Source organism: Xiphophorus couchianus, chromosome 9 (genome assembly GCF_001444195.1).
Source record: "Xiphophorus couchianus chromosome 9, X_couchianus-1.0, whole genome shotgun sequence".
Taxonomy (NCBI): Eukaryota; Metazoa; Chordata; class Actinopteri; order Cyprinodontiformes; family Poeciliidae; genus Xiphophorus; species Xiphophorus couchianus.
Window position 1 is genome coordinate 1,880,145 of NC_040236.1, and position 25,612 is coordinate 1,905,756.

At 40.0% G+C, this 25,612-nt stretch overlaps 1 protein-coding gene across 1 annotated transcript in view; it reads left to right on the forward strand.

The window, feature by feature from the left end:
• llgl2 (LLGL scribble cell polarity complex component 2) overlaps positions 1-25,612 on the forward strand; it is a 94,470-nt gene that overhangs the window by 42,376 nt on the left and 26,482 nt on the right. Inside the window, exons 16-17 of the mRNA XM_028028599.1 lie at positions 5,784-5,879; positions 16,243-16,439. Of these exons, the coding sequence (XP_027884400.1) occupies positions 5,784-5,879; positions 16,243-16,439 (293 nt within the window). The remainder of the gene's footprint in view (positions 1-5,783; positions 5,880-16,242; positions 16,440-25,612) is intronic.

Consider the following 25,612-nt stretch of genomic DNA (forward strand, 5'->3'; position numbering starts at 1 on the left):
CTTGTCCATTTTGAGAACCTTAAGAAACGACTGAGCAAAGATTCTTCTGTCGTTAGGGTCTTATGCACAAAAGTTTTTCGTAGTTCTGGATTTTCAGCTTCCAATTCTCCCACCTTAACATTATTAGCAGGAAGTTCGTTATGCCAGAGAAAATCTGGACCAGTGAACCAATTGGAGGTAACCAGTCCTTTAACTGTCAGACCTCTTGATGAATGATCCGCGGGGTTATCTTCAGAGGTCACATATCTCCATTGATCCGGATTGGAACCTTCTTGTATGCGCTGAATGCGATTTGCCACAAATATGTGAAATCGTCTAGCATCGTTGTTAATGTATCCAAGAACGACCCTTGAATCAGTCCAGAAGAATTCTTGGGCTTGAACATCCAACTCCTTTTTAAGCAGGTTGCTTGTTCGAACAGCAATAACAGCTGCTGAAAGCTCAAGTCTGGGTACTGTGGTGACCTTTGTAGGGGTAACCCTGGCCTTACCAATAACTAAAGAACAGTAGACTTGGTTCGATATACTGATTGCTCTCAAGTAAGAACATTCACCGTATCCTTTAACACTTGCATCTGAGAAATGATGCAACTCATATCTTTCGACTTCCTTGAAATCTTTTGGGAGATAACACCTTTGAATGTTGATGTCGGATAGATTCTTTAAGTCCAACAGCCAAGACTCCCATCGTGGTCTGAGATCTTCAGATAATGGCTCGTCCCATCCAATCTTCTCTCGACACATCTCTTGAAGTATTTGCTTCCCAACCAGAATAAATGGTGCTACAAACCCAAGAGGGTCATAGATGGATGCCACTGTTGATAAAACACCTCTTCTAGAAAGTGGGCGTTCATCCACAATCACTCTGAAATGGAACTGGTCCGAAACAACACACCATTTAATTCCCAAAGCTCTCTCTATGTGTGACTCTCCAAGAGTCATGTCACGATTTCTTACTGAATCTGCGCAGTCATCTTCTGGAATGGATGCAAGTACATCTTGATTGTTGGAAACAAACTTGTGAAGTCGTAGATTGCCAGAACTACAAAGTTGTCTTGCTTCCTTTACCAACCTTATAGCTTCATCTTTGGTTGCAACACTTGTCAGTCCATCATCCACGTAAAAATTTCGTTCAATGAACTGGATGGTTGTTTCACTGTATTGACCTTGACCTTGGGCCGCAACATGTTTCAACCCAAATTTTGCGCAGCCTGGCGATGATACAGCTCCAAATAGATGAACTCGCATACGATAGATGGATGGTTGAGCCTGAATGTTTCCATCATCCCACCAGAGAAATCTCAAGTAGTCTTGATCCTCTGTTTTAACATGAAATTGATGGAACATGCGCTCAATATCGCACATTATGCCAACTTGTCCTTTGCGAAAACGGCAGAGAACACCTATCAGACTGTTCGTTAATTCTGGCCCACTGAGCAAGTAATCATTTAATGACACACCTTCGAACTTTGCAGAGCAGTCAAATACGACTCGTATCTTTCCTGGCTTGTGTGGGTGATAGACTCCGTGATGAGGAATGTACCACACAGAACCTTTGTTAATTTCTTCTTCTGGAACTCTTTCTGCATCACCATTTGCTATGATTTGACTCATAAAGTTTGCGTAATCATTTTGGTATTTTTTATCCCTTTCAAATCTCCTTTTCAAGCATCGGAGTCTGTGAACTGCACACACCTTATTATCTGGGAGATTTGGTCGATCCTTCTTGAAAGGAAGTGGCATTTCACAATAACCATCTGCTTTAATTTTGACTCCTTCTTCCATGATAGATAGGAACTGCAAATCTTCCTGAGATAAATTTGCATCTTCAACTCTTCTCTCACTGAAGTCAAGCATCCTCAACACATCTGGTGGAGAAATGAACTCCTTAACTTGAGTCCTACAAATGTATTTCACTTCAGTTGTGAGGTTCTTAGATGTCTGAGACCGGGGTTTCACAGACTTCATAATGATCTTATGGCTGCTTCCAATCGCATCACCATAATCAACACACGGGCTAACGCAACCGACTATGCTCCATCCAAGATCAGTTTTTTGAGCAAATGGTTCGTCATCTTTACCCGACACCACTTCTCTAGGTAACAACGCCTGTGGACAGTTGTAACCTATGAGTAGTCCTACATCACACTCGATCAATGGAGCAATCTCCTCTGCAAGATGCTCTAGATGAGGCCATGCTCTCGCAGTTTTTGGGGTCGGTATGTGACTTAGATTAGCAGGAATGAACTCTCTTGAATAGGTTACAGGTAGAGAAATCTTCTTTGTTGAATAAAAACCTCTCACCTGCAGTCCAACTAATCTCTGACTTGGGATAATTGTATTTCTGGATGAAAGTGTGGAGAGTTTTAACTGCACAGGTTCTCCTTTTGTTTCCAGAACATCTGCCTTATCTTGCATGATGAATGTCGTATCGCTTTGGTTATCAAGTAGAGCATAAACGAGAATTTCATTCTCTGGGTTACTTGACGTAGATAACCACACAGGAACAGCAGTAGAAGAGTACATGTCATCCATGCCTTGCACTACTCTGTTTGATGTAGCTTCATCTGAGAGTTCAACATTATGATTGTGCTCTGTTTTTTCCTTTGATTTTGTGGTTTTAGAGATTTTTACATTCTCCGCATACTCATCATTGCTTTTCTCTTTCCTATTTGCTCTTTCACGATCTTCGTGCAGACACGTTGGATGTTTTCCTTTACATGTTTCACAAAGACTTCTTCTTTTGCAGTTCTTAGAGTGGTGTCCTGGTTGCAAACATCCAAAACACAATTTTTTTGTTTGGACAAACTTAAGACGTTCCTGAACTGGTTTTTCGTTGAATTTCCAGCATTTCTGAATGCCATGATTTTGTTTTTCACAGAAGATGCAGCCTTTATGTTCCGGACTCTCTTCAGAGTTGCTCACAAACACCTTTGCGCCAACATTTCGTGTCTTTGTTGTCTTTATTTTTTCAACATCACCAGATTTCAAGGCATGAAGAGAAGTTACTGGATTGCAAGCTATTTTTGCTTCCCTTGTGATGAACTCCACAAACTGACTGAATGTAGGAAAATTATTGCAAATTTCTTCGAGCTCAATCACCTTTCTGTTCCAACTAGCAACTAACCAATCAGGAAGCCTTGTGAGAAGTTTTTGATTTTCATCACAGGTGTTCAGTACTTCTAGACTTTTAATTTGGGACATTGCAGCCTGGCAACCCCTAAGAAAGTCTGAAAAATCCCTCAGTTCAACACTGTCTCTGGGTCCTATTTTGGGCCACGATGCAAGCTTATCTTTGAAATCTTTAGCTATCACAAAGGAGCTTCCAAATCTTTCTTCCAGGATAACCCATGCTGAATCATAAGCTGCATCGGTTCCTAATAAGAAATAACTTTCAATGGCCTTTCTTGCAGATCCACCAACGTATTTACGAAGGTAATAAACTCTTTCATTTACAGGGATGTTTTTCCTACCTATTAGTGTTTGAAATGACATCTTCCAGTCCTTGTATCTTAGTGGGTCTCCAGTAAAAACAGAAGGTTCAGGTACTGGGAGACGGCTCACATTAATAGACTCTGCTATTGCTTCAGCAAGAACTGTGGCACTGGCTGCTTGGTGTGGATGTTCATAGGAACTTCTTTTAGCTCCAGAAGATCGACGTCGTTCAACTGCCTGGTTATGAAGTAACTCTGCAACTTCTTCATCTGAATTTGCTTCTTGTTCATAAACTTGCAGCCGTGCCTTTGCCGCACTTAACTTCTTAACAGTCTGTAGACGTTCTATTTGTCTGCGTTTTTCTTCCAGTGCTTTCTTTCTTGCCACATTTTCTTCCTCTTGTAATGCCATCTTCCTTCTATCTTCTTCAAGATTTTCAAGTTCCTGCTGTTCACTTTCTATTTTTTGCAGAACCTTTAAAGCATCCTGTGTAGCAGCTAGCTCTGCAGCAGCCTCCTGTCTTCTAATAGAGGAAAGGCTCGACTGTTTGGACTTCATACTTGAACTGCTAGCAGAGTTTAAACTTCGAGAACCTTTACTTGTAGTATTAGAGACTGAAGATAGAAACACAGAACCAGACTCAGGCCAGACAACATCCTTTGTCTGATCATCATGGTCTTCCTTGTTGTGAAGATAAGTGGATGCATTTTTCAAGATTATTTCAGATACAGCATCACAGGTGTCTACTCTGCGACGGATCTCATTACCTGGAAGAACACATTTGCGCAGTTCTTCATAACTGTGCTTCACATCTGCAGATGCACAACTTATCTTACTCATCAATTCCTGCACAACATCAGAAGATGGAGTTCCATTTATCACCCTTTTAGCTTGCTTTGCCGTCACTTTCCATTTATCGTAAGTATTGGTAAAACGATCTTGCAGTTTTTTTGATTTAGTATCATGCAGTTCTTGAGCCCTTTCAGTAAGCTTTCTAGTCCTTTGGCTTCTTCTTGGCTCCTCTTCCGGTTCAGATGACTGCTGTAGAGTTGCGCCATTACTGTCTTTAAATAAGTCGCCCTTATTAGTTTCATTGTCAGTCATTTGCTCCATTATGCAATGTTTACTTATTACTTGGTAACTTATAGCTATAGCTTTACAAAACTAATGACTTAACAATAACCAACTCAAAAACTGAGCACTTACTTATCCAACACTTTTAGCATCTAAATGACAGAAATATGTAAAATGGTTGTTTACAAAAACTTAGATAAAACCTTGAACTTAAACAGAATTGTGCAGAACACCAGATTACTTAATTTTAACACTTGCAGTGTCTCCTTAAAACAAAGTTGATCCACTTACTAACATTTAACTTATTTTAAATGTATCACTTGTTGGAACATCAATGTAAACTTGAAAGCGCTTGCTGCTTCAGTTTCTGGTGTTGCACAATCTTATCTGCGTGATGCTAGAGTGCGACGAATCCTCCCCTGCTCAGCGACTGAAAGGCACAGTTCCTCGTCTCGCCACCTCATGTCGAGCAGACTGAGTTCTCACTGTAACTCCCTCCAAGCAGATAATGGACACAAGGCGTTCTTCTTTGTTACTGGCGTTTAATAACTATGCCGTGAGAACTGTACAAACACAAAATACATATTTACAGAAACACATTCACTTAGAGAATAGACAACTATAAGACACAAATTAAAATACAAAAAAATGCGTACCTCATTGGCCGCTTCAACCTGGAAGGGTTAATACAAAAAACTCCGTGTAACGTCTTCTTGCGGTCAGCTACACGAGCCTTAATGCCTCACCGAAACCTCTCCATCAACTAACAGCAAAAAAGAAGCATGCTGCCTTACACAGAGTGCTGCGTGTCACCATAGAAAGTCCCGGAATGAAACGACACATTAAACATTGGTTCCGCTTCGGAACCATCCGCACACCTTAACTTATCTACACCAAATCAGAATCATAAAATTAACCCAAACTGTATAAACTGCTGCTGATGGCAGCCACAGGCCCGATTGAAGTCTCCAGCAACAATGACAACACCCTCTTGATGAATAGTTTTCAAGTCAGTGATGGAACAGTAGAGAACGCAAAGAGCCTAGTTGTCACTAGGAGGAATATGAATAGCAGTGATGATGAATTTAGTGCCAAACTACTAAATTCAATAGTGTTTGGCTAATGAAATACTAATGTTTTAGTGTTTCATTAGCCAACTAGTTGTTCGTCTAGTTTGAACCACTCAAACTAGGTGGGTTTCTTAGTTTCCACATGTTCTTTTCTATTTTTTTTAATCTTCCATGTTTCTGTGTGTCTGACTTTCTGTGGTTGTAGATTCTGATGCTGGAGCTGAATGATGAGGCAGCAGAGCAGACAGTGGAGGCTAAAGTTGTGGATTTGTTGCAGGGACAAGAGGGATTCCGCTGGAAGGTAGGATGAGTCCTGAAACAGACTGACCATTTACCTATTGAAATGGCCTAAAAGGTTAAATTTATTCAAATGTTTCACCCAACAGTTTTTTTAGTCATCATTTAATGACGCCTGGTTGTAACACTGCAGCTTTTAGTAATGAAGTACTATAATAAGTATGGTAAAGACAGTTACAAAGTTTTACCGTCGAAAGAAGCAATCCTAGTTGACCTAAAACGGGATAAGTTTATTTTGATTTAACGCCAGTGTAAAAAAAAAAAAAGCATGTCTGTTTATATGGTGTATGTAAACCACTGGTTTCAACTGTAAATCTGTCAATACCTATAAGAGCAGTAAACAAATTCTTTAGACTTAGACTTAGACTGACTTTATTGTCATTTTGCATGCACAGGGTGTATACAGAACGAAATTTCGTTGCATATGGCTCAGGACAATGTTTTGAGGTTCCAATGTTGTGAGGTTACTCCAGATAAAATAAAATATGAATATAAATATGAATATAAAATATAAAGTGCAGGATTGACAGTAACATGGAAGTTATTTAGCTATGTATATGTGCAAGGTATGAAGTGGAGACCAGTTTTTGAGTGCAGTCCAGTTAAGAGTTCAGCAGTCTGATGGCAAGTGGGAAAAAACTGTTTCGGACAATTGGACAATTCATTTTTTTACATAACTGCAGCTGTAGGAGATATCTTTTTTAAATAAATATTTCATCCTATTTGATGACTGAATGAAAGAACGAGGCATTTAGTTCAATGTTTGTCATTTATTGAACTTTCAGAAACTAAAGTGGCTGCAGAGAGCCCTATCAAAGAAAAAATAACGCAGTGAAAAACCAGTGAACAACTCAAAACCACTTGTATTCCTTTCTCTTGCTCTGTTGGCTTTACACCACACACACACACAGACCTGTTCCCATGGCAACCTATTAATCCTATTAATCCACTAGAATTTCGAGCAGAGATTATGTGGAAGCATACACCGTGTTCCAAATTATTATGCAAGTGATATTTTCTCAGATTTTCTTAAATGGTCATTGCAAATGATTGTCAGTATAATTTTCAAGTCAGGAACTATTACAGTATAAATTTAATTTTATTGAACAAAGCTCCCCATGAGAACAGTATTTTTTTGCAAAAATAAAAAAAACTCAAAATGCACTGTTCCAAATTTTTATGCACAGCAGATTTTCTAAACTTTATTTTTTTTTTTTTAAATCTTTTATTTGGAAAGGCAAGTTACAATTACATTGTACAATTCAACTTCCAACACAGTGGAAGTATAAGAAGGAATAGCATAAGCCAATCCAGGTTTTTTTTTTTTTACAGTAACCAAACAACCATAACACAAGAGTGAGAGGGGGATAAAGGAGGGTCAGATCTGATTCTTCTTATGTTAGGAGAAAAAAAAAGAAAACACAATCAAGAGCATAATTTTGCCATAATCCTAAACCAGGGTACAATACACTGCACAACAGTATTTGCATGTGATTGACATATTTAGTCCACAGGAATTACTGATTTTACATAGTTTGTCCATTTAGACCACATCCTGAAGAACGATTCCCTTTGACCTTGAACAGAAAAAGATAACTTCTCCAGAATGTAAATGTCCTGTACAATATTGACCCAGTCCTCAACTGTAGGTGCTTCAGGCTTTAACCATTTTCTAGTGATTGACTTTTTGCTCGCTGCCAAAAGCATTAACAGCAGTTTTTTATCATCCATATTCCAGTTATCAAATGAAATGTTTCCTAAATGTAGGGATTCACATTTACATGGGATTCTTTCAGTAAAGATGTTATTTAGGTGTGAACACAATTGCTCCCAAAAAACCTTAATCACAGGACAACCCCAGAAGATGTGATGATGATTTGCCCCGTTTGTTCCACAGAGTCTCCAGCATGTGTCTCCGCTGCCCCGATGTTTTTTCTGAACTGGAGTTACAAAATATCGAACCGTATTTTTCCAGCAGAACTGTCTCCATGTAATTGGAGCTCGAGGTCATCCAGTGTAATTTGTTAATCTGTTCCCAGACTTCAGTTGAGATAGATAAGTTTCCTTCTTTTACCCCCTTGTTTCTTATGTAGTTTGTGTCACCTTGTTTAGAGGATAGAATACCATTGTACAGCAAGGAAACAAGTTTCTTGCATGAACCTGACTTCAACAAAGACAAAAACACCTTAAAAAGTCCAGGTTTGGCTGTTTTCCCAATTGTTACGTATATTTTGATGAAAATAAGCCCTAACCTGTAGATATCTAAAGAAATCGTCCCTCTCCAGATCTCTGAAGCTCCTCAAAACTCTGAAACGCCCCTTTCTGGGTAAATAAGAACCACTTACTATAAATGTATAGTAAGTGGTTGATCCTTTTAGATTTTCTAAACATTTTATGGATTATGAAGAACTGCAAACGGTCATTATTTGAGTGTTCAGCATTAAGTGGTCACATACTAAAATCAAAAGCTATTTCAATCAAAAAACATCTTGACAGACCAAGTTACATGTTAACATAGGAGCCCTTTTTGATATCACCTGCACAATTCCTGCATCTATTGAACTTGTGAGTTTGTGGAAAGTTTCTGCTTGAATTTCTTTGCAGGATGTCAGAATACCTTCCCAGAACTGCTGTTTTGATATGAACTGCATTCCATCCTCTGATCTTCTGCTTGAGGAAACTCCAAAGGTTCTCAATATGGTTGAGGTCAGAGGAGGATGGTGACCACACATGAGTTTCTCCCCTTTTATGCCCATAGCAGCCAATGACACAGTGGTATTCCTTGCAGCATGAGATGGTGCATTGTCATGCATGAAGATGATTTTACTACGGAAGGTACGGCTCTTCTTTTTGAACCATAAAAGAAAGTGATCCGTCAGAAAGTTCATATACTTTGCTGAGGTCATTTTCACACCTTCAGGGACTCTGAAGGGGTCAACCAGCTCTCTCTCTCTCTTTCCCCATGATTTCGGCCCAAACAATGACTCCACCACCTCCTTGCTGACGTCACAGCCGTGTTTTGACGTGGTGGCCATCCACCACCAATTCACTACTGCGTCCATCTGGACCATCCAGGGTTGCACAGCAGTCATCAGTGAACAAGTCTGTTTGAAAATGAATCTTCATGTACAGCTGGGTCCACTGAGACCGTTTCTGCTTGTGAGCTCTGTTTAGGGGTGGCCGAATAGTAGGTTCATACACCACAAGCCTCTGGAGGATCCTCCACCTTGAGGTTCTAGAGGCATCAGCAGCTTCAAATAACTGTTTGCTGCTTTGTAATGGCATTTTAACAGCTGCTCTCTTAATCCGATGAATTTGTCTAACAGAAACCTTCCTTATTCTGCCTTTATCTGTACAAACCCATCTTTGTTTTGAATCAGCCACAAATCTCTTCACAGTACGATAACGCTTCAGTTTTTGTTAAATATCTAATGTTTTCATACCTTGTCATACGGCACTACACTCTGATGATTTTAGTCAGCAGAGAGATCCTTTCTCTTTCCCATATTGCTTGAAACTTGTGGCCTGCTTAATAATGTGGAACATCCTTCTTAAGTAGATTTTCTTTAATTGAGCTTACCAGACAAACTAATCGATCCAGCTCTCTGAAATTAATTATAGTGATTCAAAGAGCCCTGACATCTATAAATTTAATGGCACTACAAAAAATTTAATCTTTATGACACTTAAATCCAATTTGCATAATAATTTGGAACACAGTGTAAAAGGAAAGCATACATTTTTCCCCACAAAGAAAATAAAATAAAACAACAAACACAACATTCAGTCTGTTACAGTATTATGTTTTCAGGCTTGATGTTTGATGTTTATTTTGTGAGGTAGTTCTTTATTTGGAGGGGTGTGTACAAGACTGACATGACACTATCATAAACATAACACCTGTGAACATGAATATTCATGATGTCTTTAAGGCTGCGTTAACAGCCTTAAAAACTGTGAATGCACAGTTCATATTCTTTTCGAATGCGACCCAGGCCACTTGCATATCCGATACATATCCGATTGAAATGATTCAAACCTAACGTTCAGGTCAAATTCATCCGAACTGAATGTGACTGATACTCAACAACTCTCATTATTCTGCGCCCTGATGCGTGCAAGCAGGAAGAATAACAACAATCATGACAGACTATAATGAGGATTAAGTTGTTAATATGCTGCTCCGGCTGGACAACAATTTCAATTAAAGCCACAAGCGGCGTCAGGTGGCCCTCGCAGCTCAGCGCTGCTCCGGCCTATTGGCGACCGCAAGGGTTCCAGCACCGTCGCCTGCTGTAAGAACACTCTTACAGGTCGCATATGTGTGGCAGTGTGAACGACCCCGGCAAAAAAATCCGATTTGACAAAAAATCGGAATTGGGGCACTTCAGGCCGTATTCTCAGTAAATAATGACACTTTTAAAGCAAAGTTGACAGTGTTAAAAATGCCTGACAACTTGACATTAACAAAGACAAACACTCTTTGATAACTTGACATTAAACAAGAATAATCATGTCACAAATGTCATAATGTGACCAGCAGGGGGGAGGATCTTTTTAAAAGTTCTGTAGAAGATGCACCGGAAAACAGACTGAATATTACACAATATTTTATTAAACAATTTCCTTAAAACATTTCTCTTTTTAAAAACATTGCTTCAGGCCTACTACTCGGTCCCTGGAAAGAAAAGGTGTAAGTGATTTAAGGACAATTTCAATTATTACAAAAAAACAAAAACATGCAATGGAAAAGAAAACAAATGAGTAAATCAAACCAAAAAACCAAACAAATTAGTAATTTCAATAATGCACAACAAAGACAAAATGTAAAAGAAAATCACTTCAAGCTTTCCCTTATTACCTGGTTCTGTAGTAGCTGGTTGATGTGTGACTTGACAGCCTCGTACTCTGAGGGAGGAATGCGCTGTACCTCTGCTGGACCGGAACCTCATCCAACAGGGGAATGTCATGGGAAACCAGATTAGTGCACCCCAAGTCACCTTCATGAGCTGAAAAGACAGAGCTGTACTTCTGTAAAAGAGACTAAATCTAGCGTTGTTCAGTTTCTGTCAGTTCAGACAAATCAACAGATTCAATCATGCTCTGCTCTGGCCCAGAAGCAACCTGAGAAGAAACTGTAGCACAGGGCCTTATTTCTGTCACATCAGGGGGCAGGCTGACCACTTCAGTTTGACTCAATACACCAAGGTGAGTTCGGGGATAAGAGTAAAACATCAGTAGTTCCAAAATTTAGGACAGGAACATAACAGGAACGTGCACGGCCTGAATGAGACATGGAGAAGCCTGCTGGTAAGTCAGACTCTGGAGGCTCAAACAATAAAACCTAACCAGCAAGTTGCAACCTGCAACTACAAATTTGTAGTTGCAGGTTGCAACTACAAATTTCATAACCCCACCAGTTATCCTTACTGCTCGAGGGCCCTGGACCTTAACAGCACCCGTTAACTGTGCTGGGGACTTAGTTGCTGTTTGGTGACACTGCTGCAAGGCCTCCGCAACTGGACCAGGAGACTGTGTTACTGAAGGTAAGTCAAAGAAAGAACCACCATGTGCCCCAAAACGTTCTTGGTAGATACAACGAATTATGTTCCTTCCCAAAATGTCAGGAGCAGAAGAACCAGCATTAGTGGGATCCTTCACCACCAGAATCCCACAATGCGGAAGCAATTTGTCACAAAGATTAACATCCAACTCTAAATAGCCAATGTTTGGAATGAAAAGACCTTTGGCTGCCCGGAACTGCAACCAGTGACATGACTGAAGGCGATCATGCCCCAATGATGCAAAATGTTCCTGAAAACAGCTCTCAGTGATGGTCGACACCATGAAACCTGTATCTGCTAAACAAGTAACAGAGACACCACCCATGACGACATCAATGACTGGGCAAGAGGCCAACTATTTTGACGTGGCTGCTGTTTGCGAGCCTGCTATTCCCTGACCTGAGTTGTGGCTCAGCAGCTCAGTGGGTGTTAGTTTTCTGCTTGGTTAACATTTGCTGGCCTTGCCACAGAGTTAACCCTGGCACGAACCCGCTCACCATCACATTCTATGGCAAAGTGACCCGGCTGTTGGCAGACCACCGAACCCGGACGAGGAGGCTGCACCTGTGGTAAAAAAGTTTGCAGAGAAGTAATACACTGGGTTAGTTGATTAATCTGTTCTTGTAGCTGCTTTAGAAGTTCCCTTAATTCACTAAACTCAGAGCGGGCAGCAGTAGGTGGAGTTAGCCGAGAGCTGCCATACACCCTGTACTGCAGCCCATATGTGGATGGGCGAGAATGACTACGCTCCGTACCGCCACCTGGTAACCCCTGCCTCTCCACGCACATCCAGCAAGGTGGCAGTGGGATGACCCTGAACATACTGCTTAAGTTCAACAGATGTTCCACAAACTGATCACGCAGTAGAATATCAGCATTCAGCCCATCAACCCATCAGGAGCACTCTGCTTCACTGGCTCCATAAGGGCCATCAAAGCTAAGGAAAACTGCAACAGTGTTTCCTCCTCTTGCTGCTTCCTAGAAAAGAATACATGCTGAAGAGTTATATATGAGTCAGTGCAACCATACAACTCCCTCAAAATAGCCAAGATCTTAGCTGGGTCATTCTTCTTTGCACTGGTGCGATACTTTATTTCCTCCCTTGCTTCCCCATCTAGATGATCAAAAAGGAACAAAGCCTAACAAATATTTTGTCTGCCGCTGACAAATGGTGGGCCCGAATACATGATTGGGCCTCTTCATTCCACTCACTGATCCCAATGCCAGTCCTACCACCAAACATGGGACATTGCCGGGCCCCGGGCACAACCACTAACCGTTCAGCAACTACAGCTCCAGCAGGCAAGACACCACCAGTCACAGTCGGGGAAGCAGCGGCACCCGGCGAACCCCCAGCTGTCACATTCTGCTGACCTACTCCATCCACCGGCCGCCGTGCCACCTCCTCCATACCTGCAGGGGAAGACTACCAAAAGGATACTTAAAAAAAAAAAAAAAACACCAGTGAAAATAAATTCTGAACCCACAGGTAGGTCTTCCTTTGGATAGCTACTGCTGTCTTATCTTACAATACCATAAATAAACACACACACAAAAAAAACAGTTAAGACCCTAAACACTAAAAAAAGACAAGTCTGTGTTCAATGGTGCATCCTGCCAACAACGCCAAATGCAGGGGGGAGGATCTTTTTAAAAGTTCTGTACAAGATGCACTGGAACACAAACTGAATAGTACACAATATTTTATTAAACAATCTCCTTAAGGCGTGCCGTGGTGGCGTAGGGGTTAGTGCAACCCATATTTGGAGGCCTTGAGTCCTCGACGCGGCCGTCGCGGGTTCGACTCCCGGACCCGACGATATTTGCCGCATGTCTTTCCCCCTCTCCTTCCCCGTTTCCTGTCAGCCTACTGTCATATAAGGGACACTATAGCTCACAAAAGACCCCCTGGAGGTCTTTTGTGAGCCCCCCCCCCCCAAAAAAAAAAACAATCTCCTTAAAACATTTTTCTTTTTAAAAACATGGCTTCAGGCCTACTACTCGGTCTCTGGAAAGAAAAGGTGTAGGGTGAGGTAAGGACAATTTCAATTATTACAAAAAAAACCAAGCAAACAAAAAACATGCAATGCAAAAGAAAACAAATTAGTAAATCAAACCAAAAAAGCAAACAAATGAGTAATTTCAATAATGTACAACAAAGACAAAATGTAAAAAAAACAAAACACTTCAAGCAATGGAACAAATTGTTGCTGTCCGGTTTCAGAGTCCTTTCAATAGGGCCAGAGAAGTCATGCCCTGTCCACTAGCCTGTCCAAGCAGCAACAGGTTTAGTTGAGGGCAGCCCAAACGACCATCGGCAAGACAAGACAACAGAGCGTCCAAAGCGTTGCAGCTCCAAAAGAATCATCCGCCTAAAACAGAAAACTCATTAACTGTGGATTCAGGTAAAGTAAATTTAAACAGCAGGTAGCTTACCCAGGAGCAGAAATAGCCTACATAGGGAGGGAGCGGATCAGCAGGTGAGGACTAGATGGAAGCTGCACGCCGCAACAACCTCCAGCTGCAGCCGCTAACGCCAGCAGAGCAACGCTGCAGAAATGCACGGCAGGTATAACAAAACCCAACCACAATCCCAGCCACAGATGGTACAAGTGGCACTAATGATCTCAGATGAGCCGATCAAGCACAAAGGCCACTCAGGCAGCCGACATGTAGCAGGAGAAACAAAGACACGCACACCTTGCAGCGGCCTGCTCAACTATACAGCCATCTGCCCCGCTCACCAATCAGTGGTGCACTTCTGGCTGCACCTGGTGCGCAGGGTGGGGAGGGTGGAACACCATCCCACCACAATAAGTATTATCAAAATGACAATAGTTATGTATCTCTATAATTACATTACCTTGCCATTTGTTGTTAGTCTTGACTGTGACTGTCATGAGACAATTTTGTCATTAATATTTCCCCGTACCTCAAATAAAGTAGCAAGTATCACCAGTTACAAATGTCATTAAGTGTTATTACAGTAACAAATGCTGTAATAACTGAGTCATTAATATTCTATTTACCTAAAGTAAAGTGGAATGCATTGGATTAGTTATAACCACCAGTTTAGTTTTAGAATAAACAGTTTAAGAAATAACAAGTAATACTTTGTTTTATTCCACAGGGTTTAGCTTCCGATTCAGCTTATTGTAACTCTGAAATATTGTATCCTTTCACTTGAGAAAAAGTTGTTTCAACAGTCCTAACTCTAAGTGTACTTGTACATTATTGGGAGGAGTTCTCTACTTTTTTTGTCAATGTCAATGTCAAATTTATTTATATAGCACTTTAAAAACAGGTTTAAAACTGCACCAAAGTGCTGTTCAAAAACCATAATAAAATAAGTTGATGAAAAGAAAAAGAGAAATATTACAAGAAAAGAAAAATAAATCTCTATATATTTTTGGATCGTGTCAGCCATCTCCTTTTTCGTAGCCTTTCTGTAGCGCTCTGCAAACTGGGATATCTCCTCATTGTCTATGTTTCCTGGAAGCACCTCTTTGAAGGTGTCCTGAAATGTGATCATGGCTGGTCCTCGTTAGCATCCTCCACATCTGGTAGCATGTCCTCATTAGCGGCTTTTGTAATTTAGCTAAAATGAGTCTTCATGTGACTAAAGTTGGCAAAGCAAAGAACACAAGCACCATATCATATCAGCCAAGTGTGTTTTATTGTTTCTCAATAGAACACACAAAGGGCAAATTTGTTTGATATAGTACCTCAAAAGTTGCCAGATTTAAGATTTAATGCGCTATGTTTACAGCATGACAGCTAAAACCAATGGTAGTCATCATAGGCAAGCTTTTTACTTTATTTATTTTTTTGCCCTCCAGCTGAAAACTGGGGCATGGGTTCTTGCGTGTAAAATATTTGACAATTCTGGGCCTTTTTCAGATTGTCCTCTTCCATTTTTCTCTGATACCAGTCAGAGGGATGCTGTGCAACTGCAATCACTGTTCCCTGTGAAACACATGACTGTTCGACAATATGCACATTAACATGAAATAAAGCACTGAGTCTGAAATTTTGCTTAAACAATTTTATTTATTAGAATGCCTTAAAGAAGTTGTTGTATGACTCACTGGCTGCTTCACAATGCCTTAAAACCAAAGGCATGTTGCTATGGAGAGAAAATTCTCAAAATATCTGTGGATTTGTAAATTGTGTAAGCCTGTTTGTGTATTGCTTTGGATATTTTTATGTGTAAAACATGATTTGTAAGTCACAAAAAACATTGCATGACTTTGGTAACTGACATGTTTTTTCCAATGCCCACACCAATATCAAGAAATTATCAATACAAAATACATTTACACACACAATTGTGTTACAACTATTGAGTACTGAGATATTCAATTTTCCATGGAAAAATATCTTTGCCATGTTGCATACTTGTGCCGTTCAGAGGATATAGACATTAGACTCCAAGCAAAACTCTGATGACCGCGCTTTCCACCAACATTTAAATGCACCATTTACAAATGAATCTTCGAGGCTCTTGGAAGCGTGAAATGATTCTCAAAAATCCTTGTGCACTTGCAAAATGATCTGTGTTTACAAGTTGTTTTTTTCTATGCGCAGTAGGTGATTTATGCACATTAATTTAACCATTTGTAGTTGTTGAAGTTGCACACAAATGTTTCTTTGTAGTTTACAGTTTGTTTTACGTGCATAAAAACCCACCATTACACACAAATGTGCTTACACAACTTACAAATCTAGTATCATATAGGAAGGAAATACTCAAAATATCTGTGTCTATATCTGATAGCGGTTTTATTGCCTCTTTTCTTCTAGGGCCATACCCAACTGGATGTTCGTGAGGAGCCTGTGCTTTTCCCGCCAGGGTTCCAGCCTTTCACTGTGGTCCAGTGTCAGCCTCCTGCTGTAGTAACAGCCCTCAATCTACACTCGGAGTGGAAGCTGGTAGCCTTTGGAACCAGCCACGGCTTTGGCGTGTATGATTACCTACAGAAGAACACTGTTCTTGTCAAGTAAGTACAGAAGAAGAAGAATGGGTGATTTGTATTTGTTTACAATATATTGAGTGTAGCATTTATGCTCTCCATTAGTTGTTTTTAAACACTGATTAATACCTGGCTCTGTACCTACAATCTAACCCTTTTAAATGGATTGAAGATGCAACTTTCTGCAGGAATTCAAGATTCAAATCAAAAAGGCTTAACGATGTTACTCACTGCTGTTGTCCTGCATGAAGCTAGCGCAATCAGGCCTAGCATATGTCATTTACTCAGAATGCATTGCAGCATAAACATGGCAATGTCTGTGTGACAATATTTTATTTAAATTCAAAAACCAAACAGCTTACAGTATTTTTACTGTATTTCTTTACCATCCATTCATCTTCTTATGCTTATCTAGGGTCGGGTGGCGGGAGCAGGGGCGCTGCCAGGAATCTTGACAAAAAATTTAATTGGACCCCCCCCGTGCAGCTGTTACAATTTCTTGAGTCTATGTGGCCCATCATCACAATTTTTAAAGGCTTGCAACGGCCTTGCTTTCTTTGGTTCAATACTGATACTAGCACAATTTTCACTGCTAGTGAATTTTACATGAAACAGTATGTAAGTAGGTTGGTTAAATTTTTTTCTATCAGTTTTAGATTACTGAAATGTTTTTCCACATGTGCAATATTCATGGGTAACGTGCAAAATATACATGAAGCAATGCAGATTTCTCATAAAATTCTTTGTAGGTGCATTTTAATCAAGCTGCAGTATATCACTAATAAAAAAATATGTTTGTTACAAGACAGATAATCTGAAAAAAGTCAATCTCTTCCACCTCCTCCCTGAACTACTATTATTGGCTAAATGTGTATCTGCGTATGGTATAACAGCAGCACTATGGCTCAAAGGAAAGCTCTCCAAAGGGTTGTGAATACAGCCCAAAAAATCATTGGCTGCCCTCTCCTCTCACTGGAGGACCTGCACAGCGACCGCTGTCTAAGAAAAGCACAACACATCACAAAGGACACTTCTCACCCCGGACCTTCTCTGTTCACACTGCTGCCTTCAGGCAGAAGATACAGAGCAACCAGAACAAGAACCAACCGTCTCAGAGACAGTTTCTACCCGATAGCAATAACAAAACTAAATGCAATCAAAAACAACCATTAATCATCATAAATGATGTATGTGAGAATGTGGCTGTTCTTACTTTTTTTTTTTTTTGCCAGTTTGTTGATTCTTGCGTTGTGTGTGAATTGTGAGACAGTTATTTTTTGTTTTTGGGCATGTGCACCGACTGATGGCACCCTTTGAATTTCGTTGTCCTTGTGACAATGACAATAAAGATTTATCTTATCTTATCTATCTTATCTTATCTAAAGTAATGCAATGTTCTGGCCAAAAACAACCAATCAAAACCAGGAGAAGGGTCTTAGTACTGTCAATCAACCTCATTCACCCACTACTAAATGTGCTAATGGTGGAGAAACAGCTTATCGTTGCGAAACTTATCGCTAGCTACAGCATAGCACAGGGCAAGGGGAGGGAGGCTGTGCAGCCACACGCGATTGTGATTTACATCGCTAAAACCTGCCTCTGATTGGTTGTTTCTAGATAGCACTGGGAAAAGGCAAATTAAATACATTTTTCACAGATTATCTCTCATGCTATACTGTCACAACATAATGACAATTTTAACAAATATGTAAAAAAAATATTTTTTTTGAACTTTATTTTTTTTATTTTTTACAACACATGTTCAAGGTTACATTCTTCCGTCTCTTACTGACATTTGTCATCTGCATTACAACTTGGCAACAGGAGATGAGACAGTAGGTGTACTTAACAAATGTAATAATGATTACAAAACAACAAAACAAAATCAACAGACAGATAACAGCAAAATAAAATAAATACAAAACATACGATTAAATCCTCCCTGAGTTAAAGTGGTTCCCACCATGGTATTTTAGACCGACCCAAGAGAACATACAAGTGCAAAAGGGCAATCCTGTAATTGTGTCACTGAAATAATAACGGTATGACAGAGCTCCACCTTATATTAACAACTATTTTTTGAAGCCTTAAGGAATATGTGATTTCTTCCATCAAATGAATGTCCCAAACTTTGTGTATCCAAGTGTTATATGTAGGGGGTCCTGGCTTCAGCCATCTGATAGTTATGCATTTCAATGCTGCTGTGAGCAAGATTCTTAGAAGATATCTATCATCCTTCCTGTCCAATCCATCGGGTATTACTCCCAAAATTGCCACCAAGGGGGTTTTTGGAACATTTCTTCTGAAAATTACCTTGAGAGCTTCAAAAATGTCCTCCCAGAATACACTTAGTTTAGGACAAGCCCAAAAGATATGAGTATGATTTGCATTCTGCGTCCCACAGTTTCTCCAGCATGGACTGGGTTGTGTTGGGTTCATTTTACTGGTTATTGCTGGCGTTCTGAAAAACCGGACTATTACTTTCCATTTGAATTCTCTCCATGTATTAGAATTTGTTGTTAATTGTGCTTCAGTACATATTTCTTCCCATGTGTCTCCTGCTATTGACTCCTGCAATTCAGTCTCCCATTTATGCTTTATGTTTGTGGAATCGTGCACATTTATGGACAGAAACAGGTCATATATTTTACTAATTACTTTATCATTTCCCTTTCCCCTTTGTATGTCCATTAGGAAATTTTCTATAGGTGTAGATTCAAGAAGTTTAGTCCAATTGTTGTGTGTCGTCACACAGGTTCTAAGTTGTAAGTATCTATAGAAGTCCGTCTTAGGGAGGCCAAATTCACTTTTTATCTGTTCAAAGGTTTTGAAATTCCCCTTATTAATTAATTGGTGGATATGAGATAGCCCATAATTAGACCAGTTTTTGAACCCAGAATCTAAGTTGTTCGGTGTAAATGTATTCATATATCCTATATTTGATAAAAGTGAAATCTGTTTTGATAATTTAAAAGCCGATTGTATTTTGTTCCAAACTTTGAGGGTGTTTTTTGTCCAGATTGTCATTTCCTTTGCAGGAGTATCTAAGAAAGGTAATTGAGCACCTGCTTTCCTCTATTTCCAGCCAACGAGTATCTGCACTATTCTGTAGCCATACTAATAAGGGTTTAAATTGTGCAGCCCAGTAATAATATTTGAAGTTTGGGAGTTTGAGGCCCCCTTTGGGTTTAGGTAACTGCAGGGTTTTCAATCTGATTCTAGGTCGCTTTTTTTGCCAAATGAATCCAGTTATCATTTTATCTGAAGTGTCAAAGGTAGATTTGGGAATCTCCACCGGTAGCATCTGGAATAGATAGAGTAGTCTCGGTAAAATGTTCATACGGATACTTTCAACACGCCCTGTCAGAGAGATAGGGAGTGTATCCCAACGCTCCAGGTCATTTTTAATGACTCGTAGAAGTTTGCTATAGTTTGCCTCATAGAGGTCACATAGAAGTGGAGGTATTTGAATACCCAGATATTTGATACCGTTCTTGGGCCACTTAAAGCCACTCTGTACTTTTATGAAGTCTGAAATTGTGCCATTTACATCCATAGCTTCCGTCTTTTCTATGTTGATTTTGTAGCCTGAGTAAAATCCATATTGAGAGATGAGCTCTTACAGGTGGGGGATTGTTGATTTAGGTTCCGTCAAATACAGTAATACATCATCAGCATATAATGAGATTTTGTGTACTTCCTTGTTAATTTCTATCTCTTTAATATTAGCATCATCTCTAATGATTTGGGCTAACGTTTCAATACTAATGGCAAACAGAAGGGGTGAGAGCGGGCACCCCTGTCTGCACCCCCGTTCTAATGAAAATCTAGCAGACCCAAAGCCATTAACTTTAACTGCTGCCTGTGGAGAGGAGTAAAGTGTTTGCACCCAGTCAACAAAATGTGGGCCAAATCCAAAACATTTCAAAGTATGAATTAAGTATTTCCAAGACACTCTGTCAAACGCCTTTTGGGCATCTAAGGATATGATTGCTGATTCAATCTTTCTCTCTTTTTGAACGCTTGTTATGTTTAGTAAGCGCCTTAGATTATCAGCATAGTACCTGCCTACAATAAATCCTGTCTGATCGGGATGTATGATTTGGGTGATGAATTTGTTAAGTCGTCTTGCTAGGATTGCTGTGAGTATGCGTGAATCTGTATTCAACAGTGATATAGGTCTATAGGACTGGCAGTCTGTAGGATCCTTACCCTCTTTGTGGATTACTACTATAGTGGCTTCTGTCCAAGATGGTGCCATAGTTTTGGATTTTAAAGCATGGTGATATGCTTTTAATAGCAGGGGGGCCAGAAGATCTAGAAAAGTTTTATAAAAGTTGTTTGTAAATCCATCTGGGCCTGGACTTTTGTTGTTCTTAAGTGATTTAATTATCTGCTTGATCTCCCATTCCTCAATCGGTTGATCTAAGTTCAACGCCGCCTCATCCGTTAAGTGGTTCAATTTTATATTATTTAAAAAATCTGTGAGCTCTTGGTCATTATTACAGGTATCGGTGTTTGTATATAATAATTTGTAAAATTTTGCAAAGGCCTCTGCTATTTTGTCAGGTCTTGTCTCAATAGACTCTTGGGATTTTATTTTATGAACCATGTTGGAGGACTGTTGTTTCCTCAATCTAAATGCCAATAACCTACTAGCCTTCTGGCCATATTCATAATATTTTTGATTAGTGAACCTCAAGTTGCCCTCTACTTTATCTGACAATAGGCTGTTTAGTTGTCTGCGGGTTGCATTTAATTCCTTCAAGATTTTAGCTGAAGCGTGTCTTTTATGTTTAAGCTCTAATTCTTTAATTTTGTCCTCCAAATCTTTTTGTTTAGCATTCTTCTGTTTTTTCCTCGCAGATGTGAAGGATATTATGCGGCCCCGAAGGAATGCTTTGGCACAGGCCCATAATATCAGAGGTGTTGTTTCTGTAGATGTATTAGTTTCTAGGTATATCTTGAGCTCCTCTGTAATAAATGCAATGAATACCTTGTCGTTAAGCAGGGACGTATTAAGCCTCCATTGTTTAGATGTTAGCCTGTGTCCTATATTCCATTTTAATAAGATAGGTGCATGGTCAGAAATAGTAATAGGTAATATTTCAATATCTACTATTCTATGCAGTTCTGACTTTGGGGTAAAGAAATAGTCGATCCTAGAGTAGGAGGCATGACTGTTTGAGTAGAAAGTAAAGTCTTTAGTTCTGGGAAACCTGCTTCTCCATACGTCTACAATACCCGTCTCTATAATTTGATGTTTAAGCATCCTACTCATTCTAGAGAGGGGGGTTTTTGGAGTGGGTAATCTGTCCAATATTTGTGACAGAGTACAGTTGAAGTCCCCACCCAGCAAAAAAGCAATGTGACAGTTGAGTTGTTTTAATTGATTCAATATTTTCTTTCTTTTGGCTGGATTGTGGAGCCCTTTTACATTATAAGTTACGATTTTAAGTGGGTCATCCATTATCTCTATGTGGTCTATGTTTAGACATCTCAGAATATATCATAAATGGCAACAAACCCTTTATGCATAACACTGTCTTATCTGTGTGGGGTCTAAGGAATATGTACAGAATGTCCACAAAACCAAACAGGGAGGGATAAAGCAAATTTTTGACAACTGTGACCAGCATTTCTAGTCTCACAAAATGAGTATGAGCAAGTAATGAGGCAAAATGATAATAATAACAGAAACAAAATAAGTTTGCAAAAAGAATTTGCGCAGGGTCCCCGGGGAACAGAGGGATCCGAACTAGAAAAACATAGAACAGGTAAATACAATGTTTGAATATTTGGGACATAGTCCCCAGCAGCTAAAATGAGCCGCTAAAGTGCACAACCAAGATTGAATATATGTGCAGTAGGTGCGCTTAGATATGTACACAAGGTGGGAAGTAAGCTAAAGTCATAATGGGGAAAATAATATAACCACGTAAGCTTCAAATATACTGCAGAAACTCCTGCAAATCCTAAAAAAGAAATCTAAAATAAAACAGCGTATTTGCTCCTATCGTTGAAATCTATAGATTTATCATCATAAACCTTATAAAGAGAGCTATATGAACGTTAGCCATAACAATGAGATATTTTCTAATATTATTGTCTCTATAGGCTAACGGTACCTTTATTCGGCTGACTCTGTTGGAGTGATATTGTTCCGGACGTATTCCATAGCCGTTTTGGGGTCGAGGAACTCCTTTTCTTCATTATGATATGTAATCCGAAATCGGGCCGGATAGAGGAGGCCGTAGCGGACCTCCTTGATGCCCCGCAGCGCCCTCCGTACCTCCGTGAAGGTGGCTCCTGCTTTGGCTACGCTGGCCGTGTAATCGGGGAAGAAGGCGACACGGTGACCATTGTGAAAAAGCGGAGCTCTGCCCCGGGCTCTCCTCAGGATCTCCGCCGCGTCCCCGTCATGATGTAATTTAGCGATGATGACTCTTGGTGTCTCACGGTCCCTGGGTCCTCTCCCGGTGAGTGTACGGTGTGAGCGGTCCACCTTTATGTCTCGGTCCATCTGCAGAACTTCTTTGATGATTTTTGCCACAGCTTGTGGGGAGCTGGAGCCAGGACGTTCTTCAATGCCCGCTATACGGATATTAGACCTTCTCATTCTCCCCTCTAGATCTTCACATTTATCTTTGAGCGTTGACATTTCCTTCTGTAAGCTTGTTACAGTAGACTGTAGTGAAGTAACCTCGTCTGACCACGTTGATAGGCCGCCCTTTAAGTCCAGGACGTCCGTCTTTATAATATCCATTTCAGCTTGTATGGCCTTTGAGTTGTTAGCAATTTCGGAACGTACCGCTTGCAGTTCGGATCTTATAGCTTGGAAATCTTCCGCTAATGCGCCTTTAAGCTCGTCTCTTATCACTTTAGCGATATCTCCTCTCAGTGACAATAAGATGTCCGCTTTCATTTCTTCGTTACTCATTTTTGGCCCGTCAGACCCAGTGGTTGTCGGTGGGTCAGCGTCGCCTGTTGCCCGCTGTCTCGTGGTCCTAGCAGGCCTTGTAGCATTAGCATCGCTTCCGCATCTATACTTTTGCAGTTTTTCGGCCATTCAGAATGATTATGTTCGATTGTCCAGCTGTTTATGACCGTAAGGTTTTCTCTCCAATTTTTCAACAGATATTACCGTGGTTAATGCTGTTTTTTTCTCTCTCTTTTTTTAATGTAATTAAAACGGATTTTGCAAGAGCTCTGAAAAGTACGTCCTACGCCATATCTTGCTCACCAGCGCCCCCCAAAAAATATTTTTTATAAAAGGTACATACTGCTAAGCCTGTCACGATAAACGATAAATCAACTAATCGTACGATAAATTAAAACTATCGACGTCATTTTAATTATCTGCATTATCTCTCTTCCGGCCTTTTTCTCTTTCTGTTAATGACACTGAATGAAAAAAAGGCTCAACTCCGGTGCTCTCCACTGACCCTCCCTTTCTCATTTCCTTAGTGTAAAGCCCAGCACACACTACACGATCTTAGAGCAGTCGGCCGATTGTCGGCCCATTTTCAAAACCTGACAGACCACACATTAGCCGACAGAAATCCTAGGTATAACGGTTCGATCGGGTTCGTTCCTGCCTTGTGGTGTCCAACAATGGGCACAAAATAGTGGCTACAAGTCCAGTGAACTAATTTTAAAACCAGGCATTAATCAATGCTTTACTACAATCTACCTGCAATGCACGTGGCTAGTGTCAGCGTAAAGTCCTGACCGAATGAAAATCATTAGAACCTATTTATGTCACGTTAACGAAGAACAGCTGAAAAGTTGCGGGGTTTATCAACTGCGGTAGCAATTTCGCTCCAACTCCTCCCCTTGTCATTTCTATATTCTTTGCCTGTTGAATAAACATTAATGTTGTTTCCATGTAACATCTCCAATATCAGCTGGACTTTGCAATGTCAGCTGTTTGGGATTCCCCTCTGTAATTTCCCCTCAGAAAGCACGGAGGGAATCCTCGCTTTCTGATTGGCTACCTGTCACATTCAACAGGCTGTGTTAAGCTCCCAGTCGGGGAAAACCCCTGATTAACACACCACACAATCTGTTCTAAGATTGTCATAAGGGGAAAAATAATAGCAAAAAACTTGTAGTGTGAACTATTGCATCAGGTAGTGGATGTGCCCATCTTTTCTATTTAAATCTATTGATTACTGAAGGGCAACATAGTATACAGACTTCATAATCTGCACTCTTTTGGTTGAATGCAGTATTTATTTCCACTTTGGCTTTATGTTGTTTAGTTTTTTTTCAAGTGCGTTTTTTGTTAATGGAGACTGAGAATCCATTTTATTTTTGTTTTTGGTTTTGTTTATTTTGTTTATCAGTTCCAGTGTTAAGTGTTCTTTTGAAAATAAAGTGTATCTATCTTTGGCAGGAAATTGCATGCATTATTACTACGTCATTTCCATTGAATCAGTGTAAACATTTCTTCAAACAATATTATCATTTATCGCAATAATTTTTGAGACAATTAATCTTTCAGCAAAATTTGTTATCGTGACAGGCCTACATACTGCAGCTTTAACTTCACTTAGGAGAGGACAGGCCAGGAGGGACGTGGGTTAGAGCTGCTGCTATCTGACTCATCTGTTAAGAGTGGTAAAAGGTACAGGTGCAAGTTAAATATATGAATATGTTAGAAATGTTTTTCCTTTGTTCATTGAATGCTAGTGAAACGGAGGCAAACAATAGTCTGTCGCTAAGCTAACTATAGATAGATAGATAGATAAATCTTTATTGTCATTGTCACAAGAACAATGAAATTTAAAAAGTCCCATCAGTCAATGCATATGCTTAAAAACAAAAAATAACTGTCTCACAATTCACACACAATGTAAGAAATAAATAACTGGAAAAAAAACAAAACAAAAAAACAGCCACATTCTCACATACATCATTCATGATGATTAATGGTTGTTTTTGATTGCATTTAGTTTTGTTATTGCTGTTGGGTAAAAACTGTCTCTGAGATGGTTGGTTCTTGGTCTAATTGCTCTGTATCTTCTGCCTGAAGGCAGCAGTGTGAACAGAGAATGTCCGGGGTGAGAAGTGTCCTTTGTGATGTGTTGTGCTTTTCGTAGACAGCGGTCATTGTGCAAGTCCTCCAGTGAGGGGAGAGGGCAGCCAATGATTTTTTGGGCTGTATTCACAACCCTTTGGAGAGCTTTCCTTTGAGC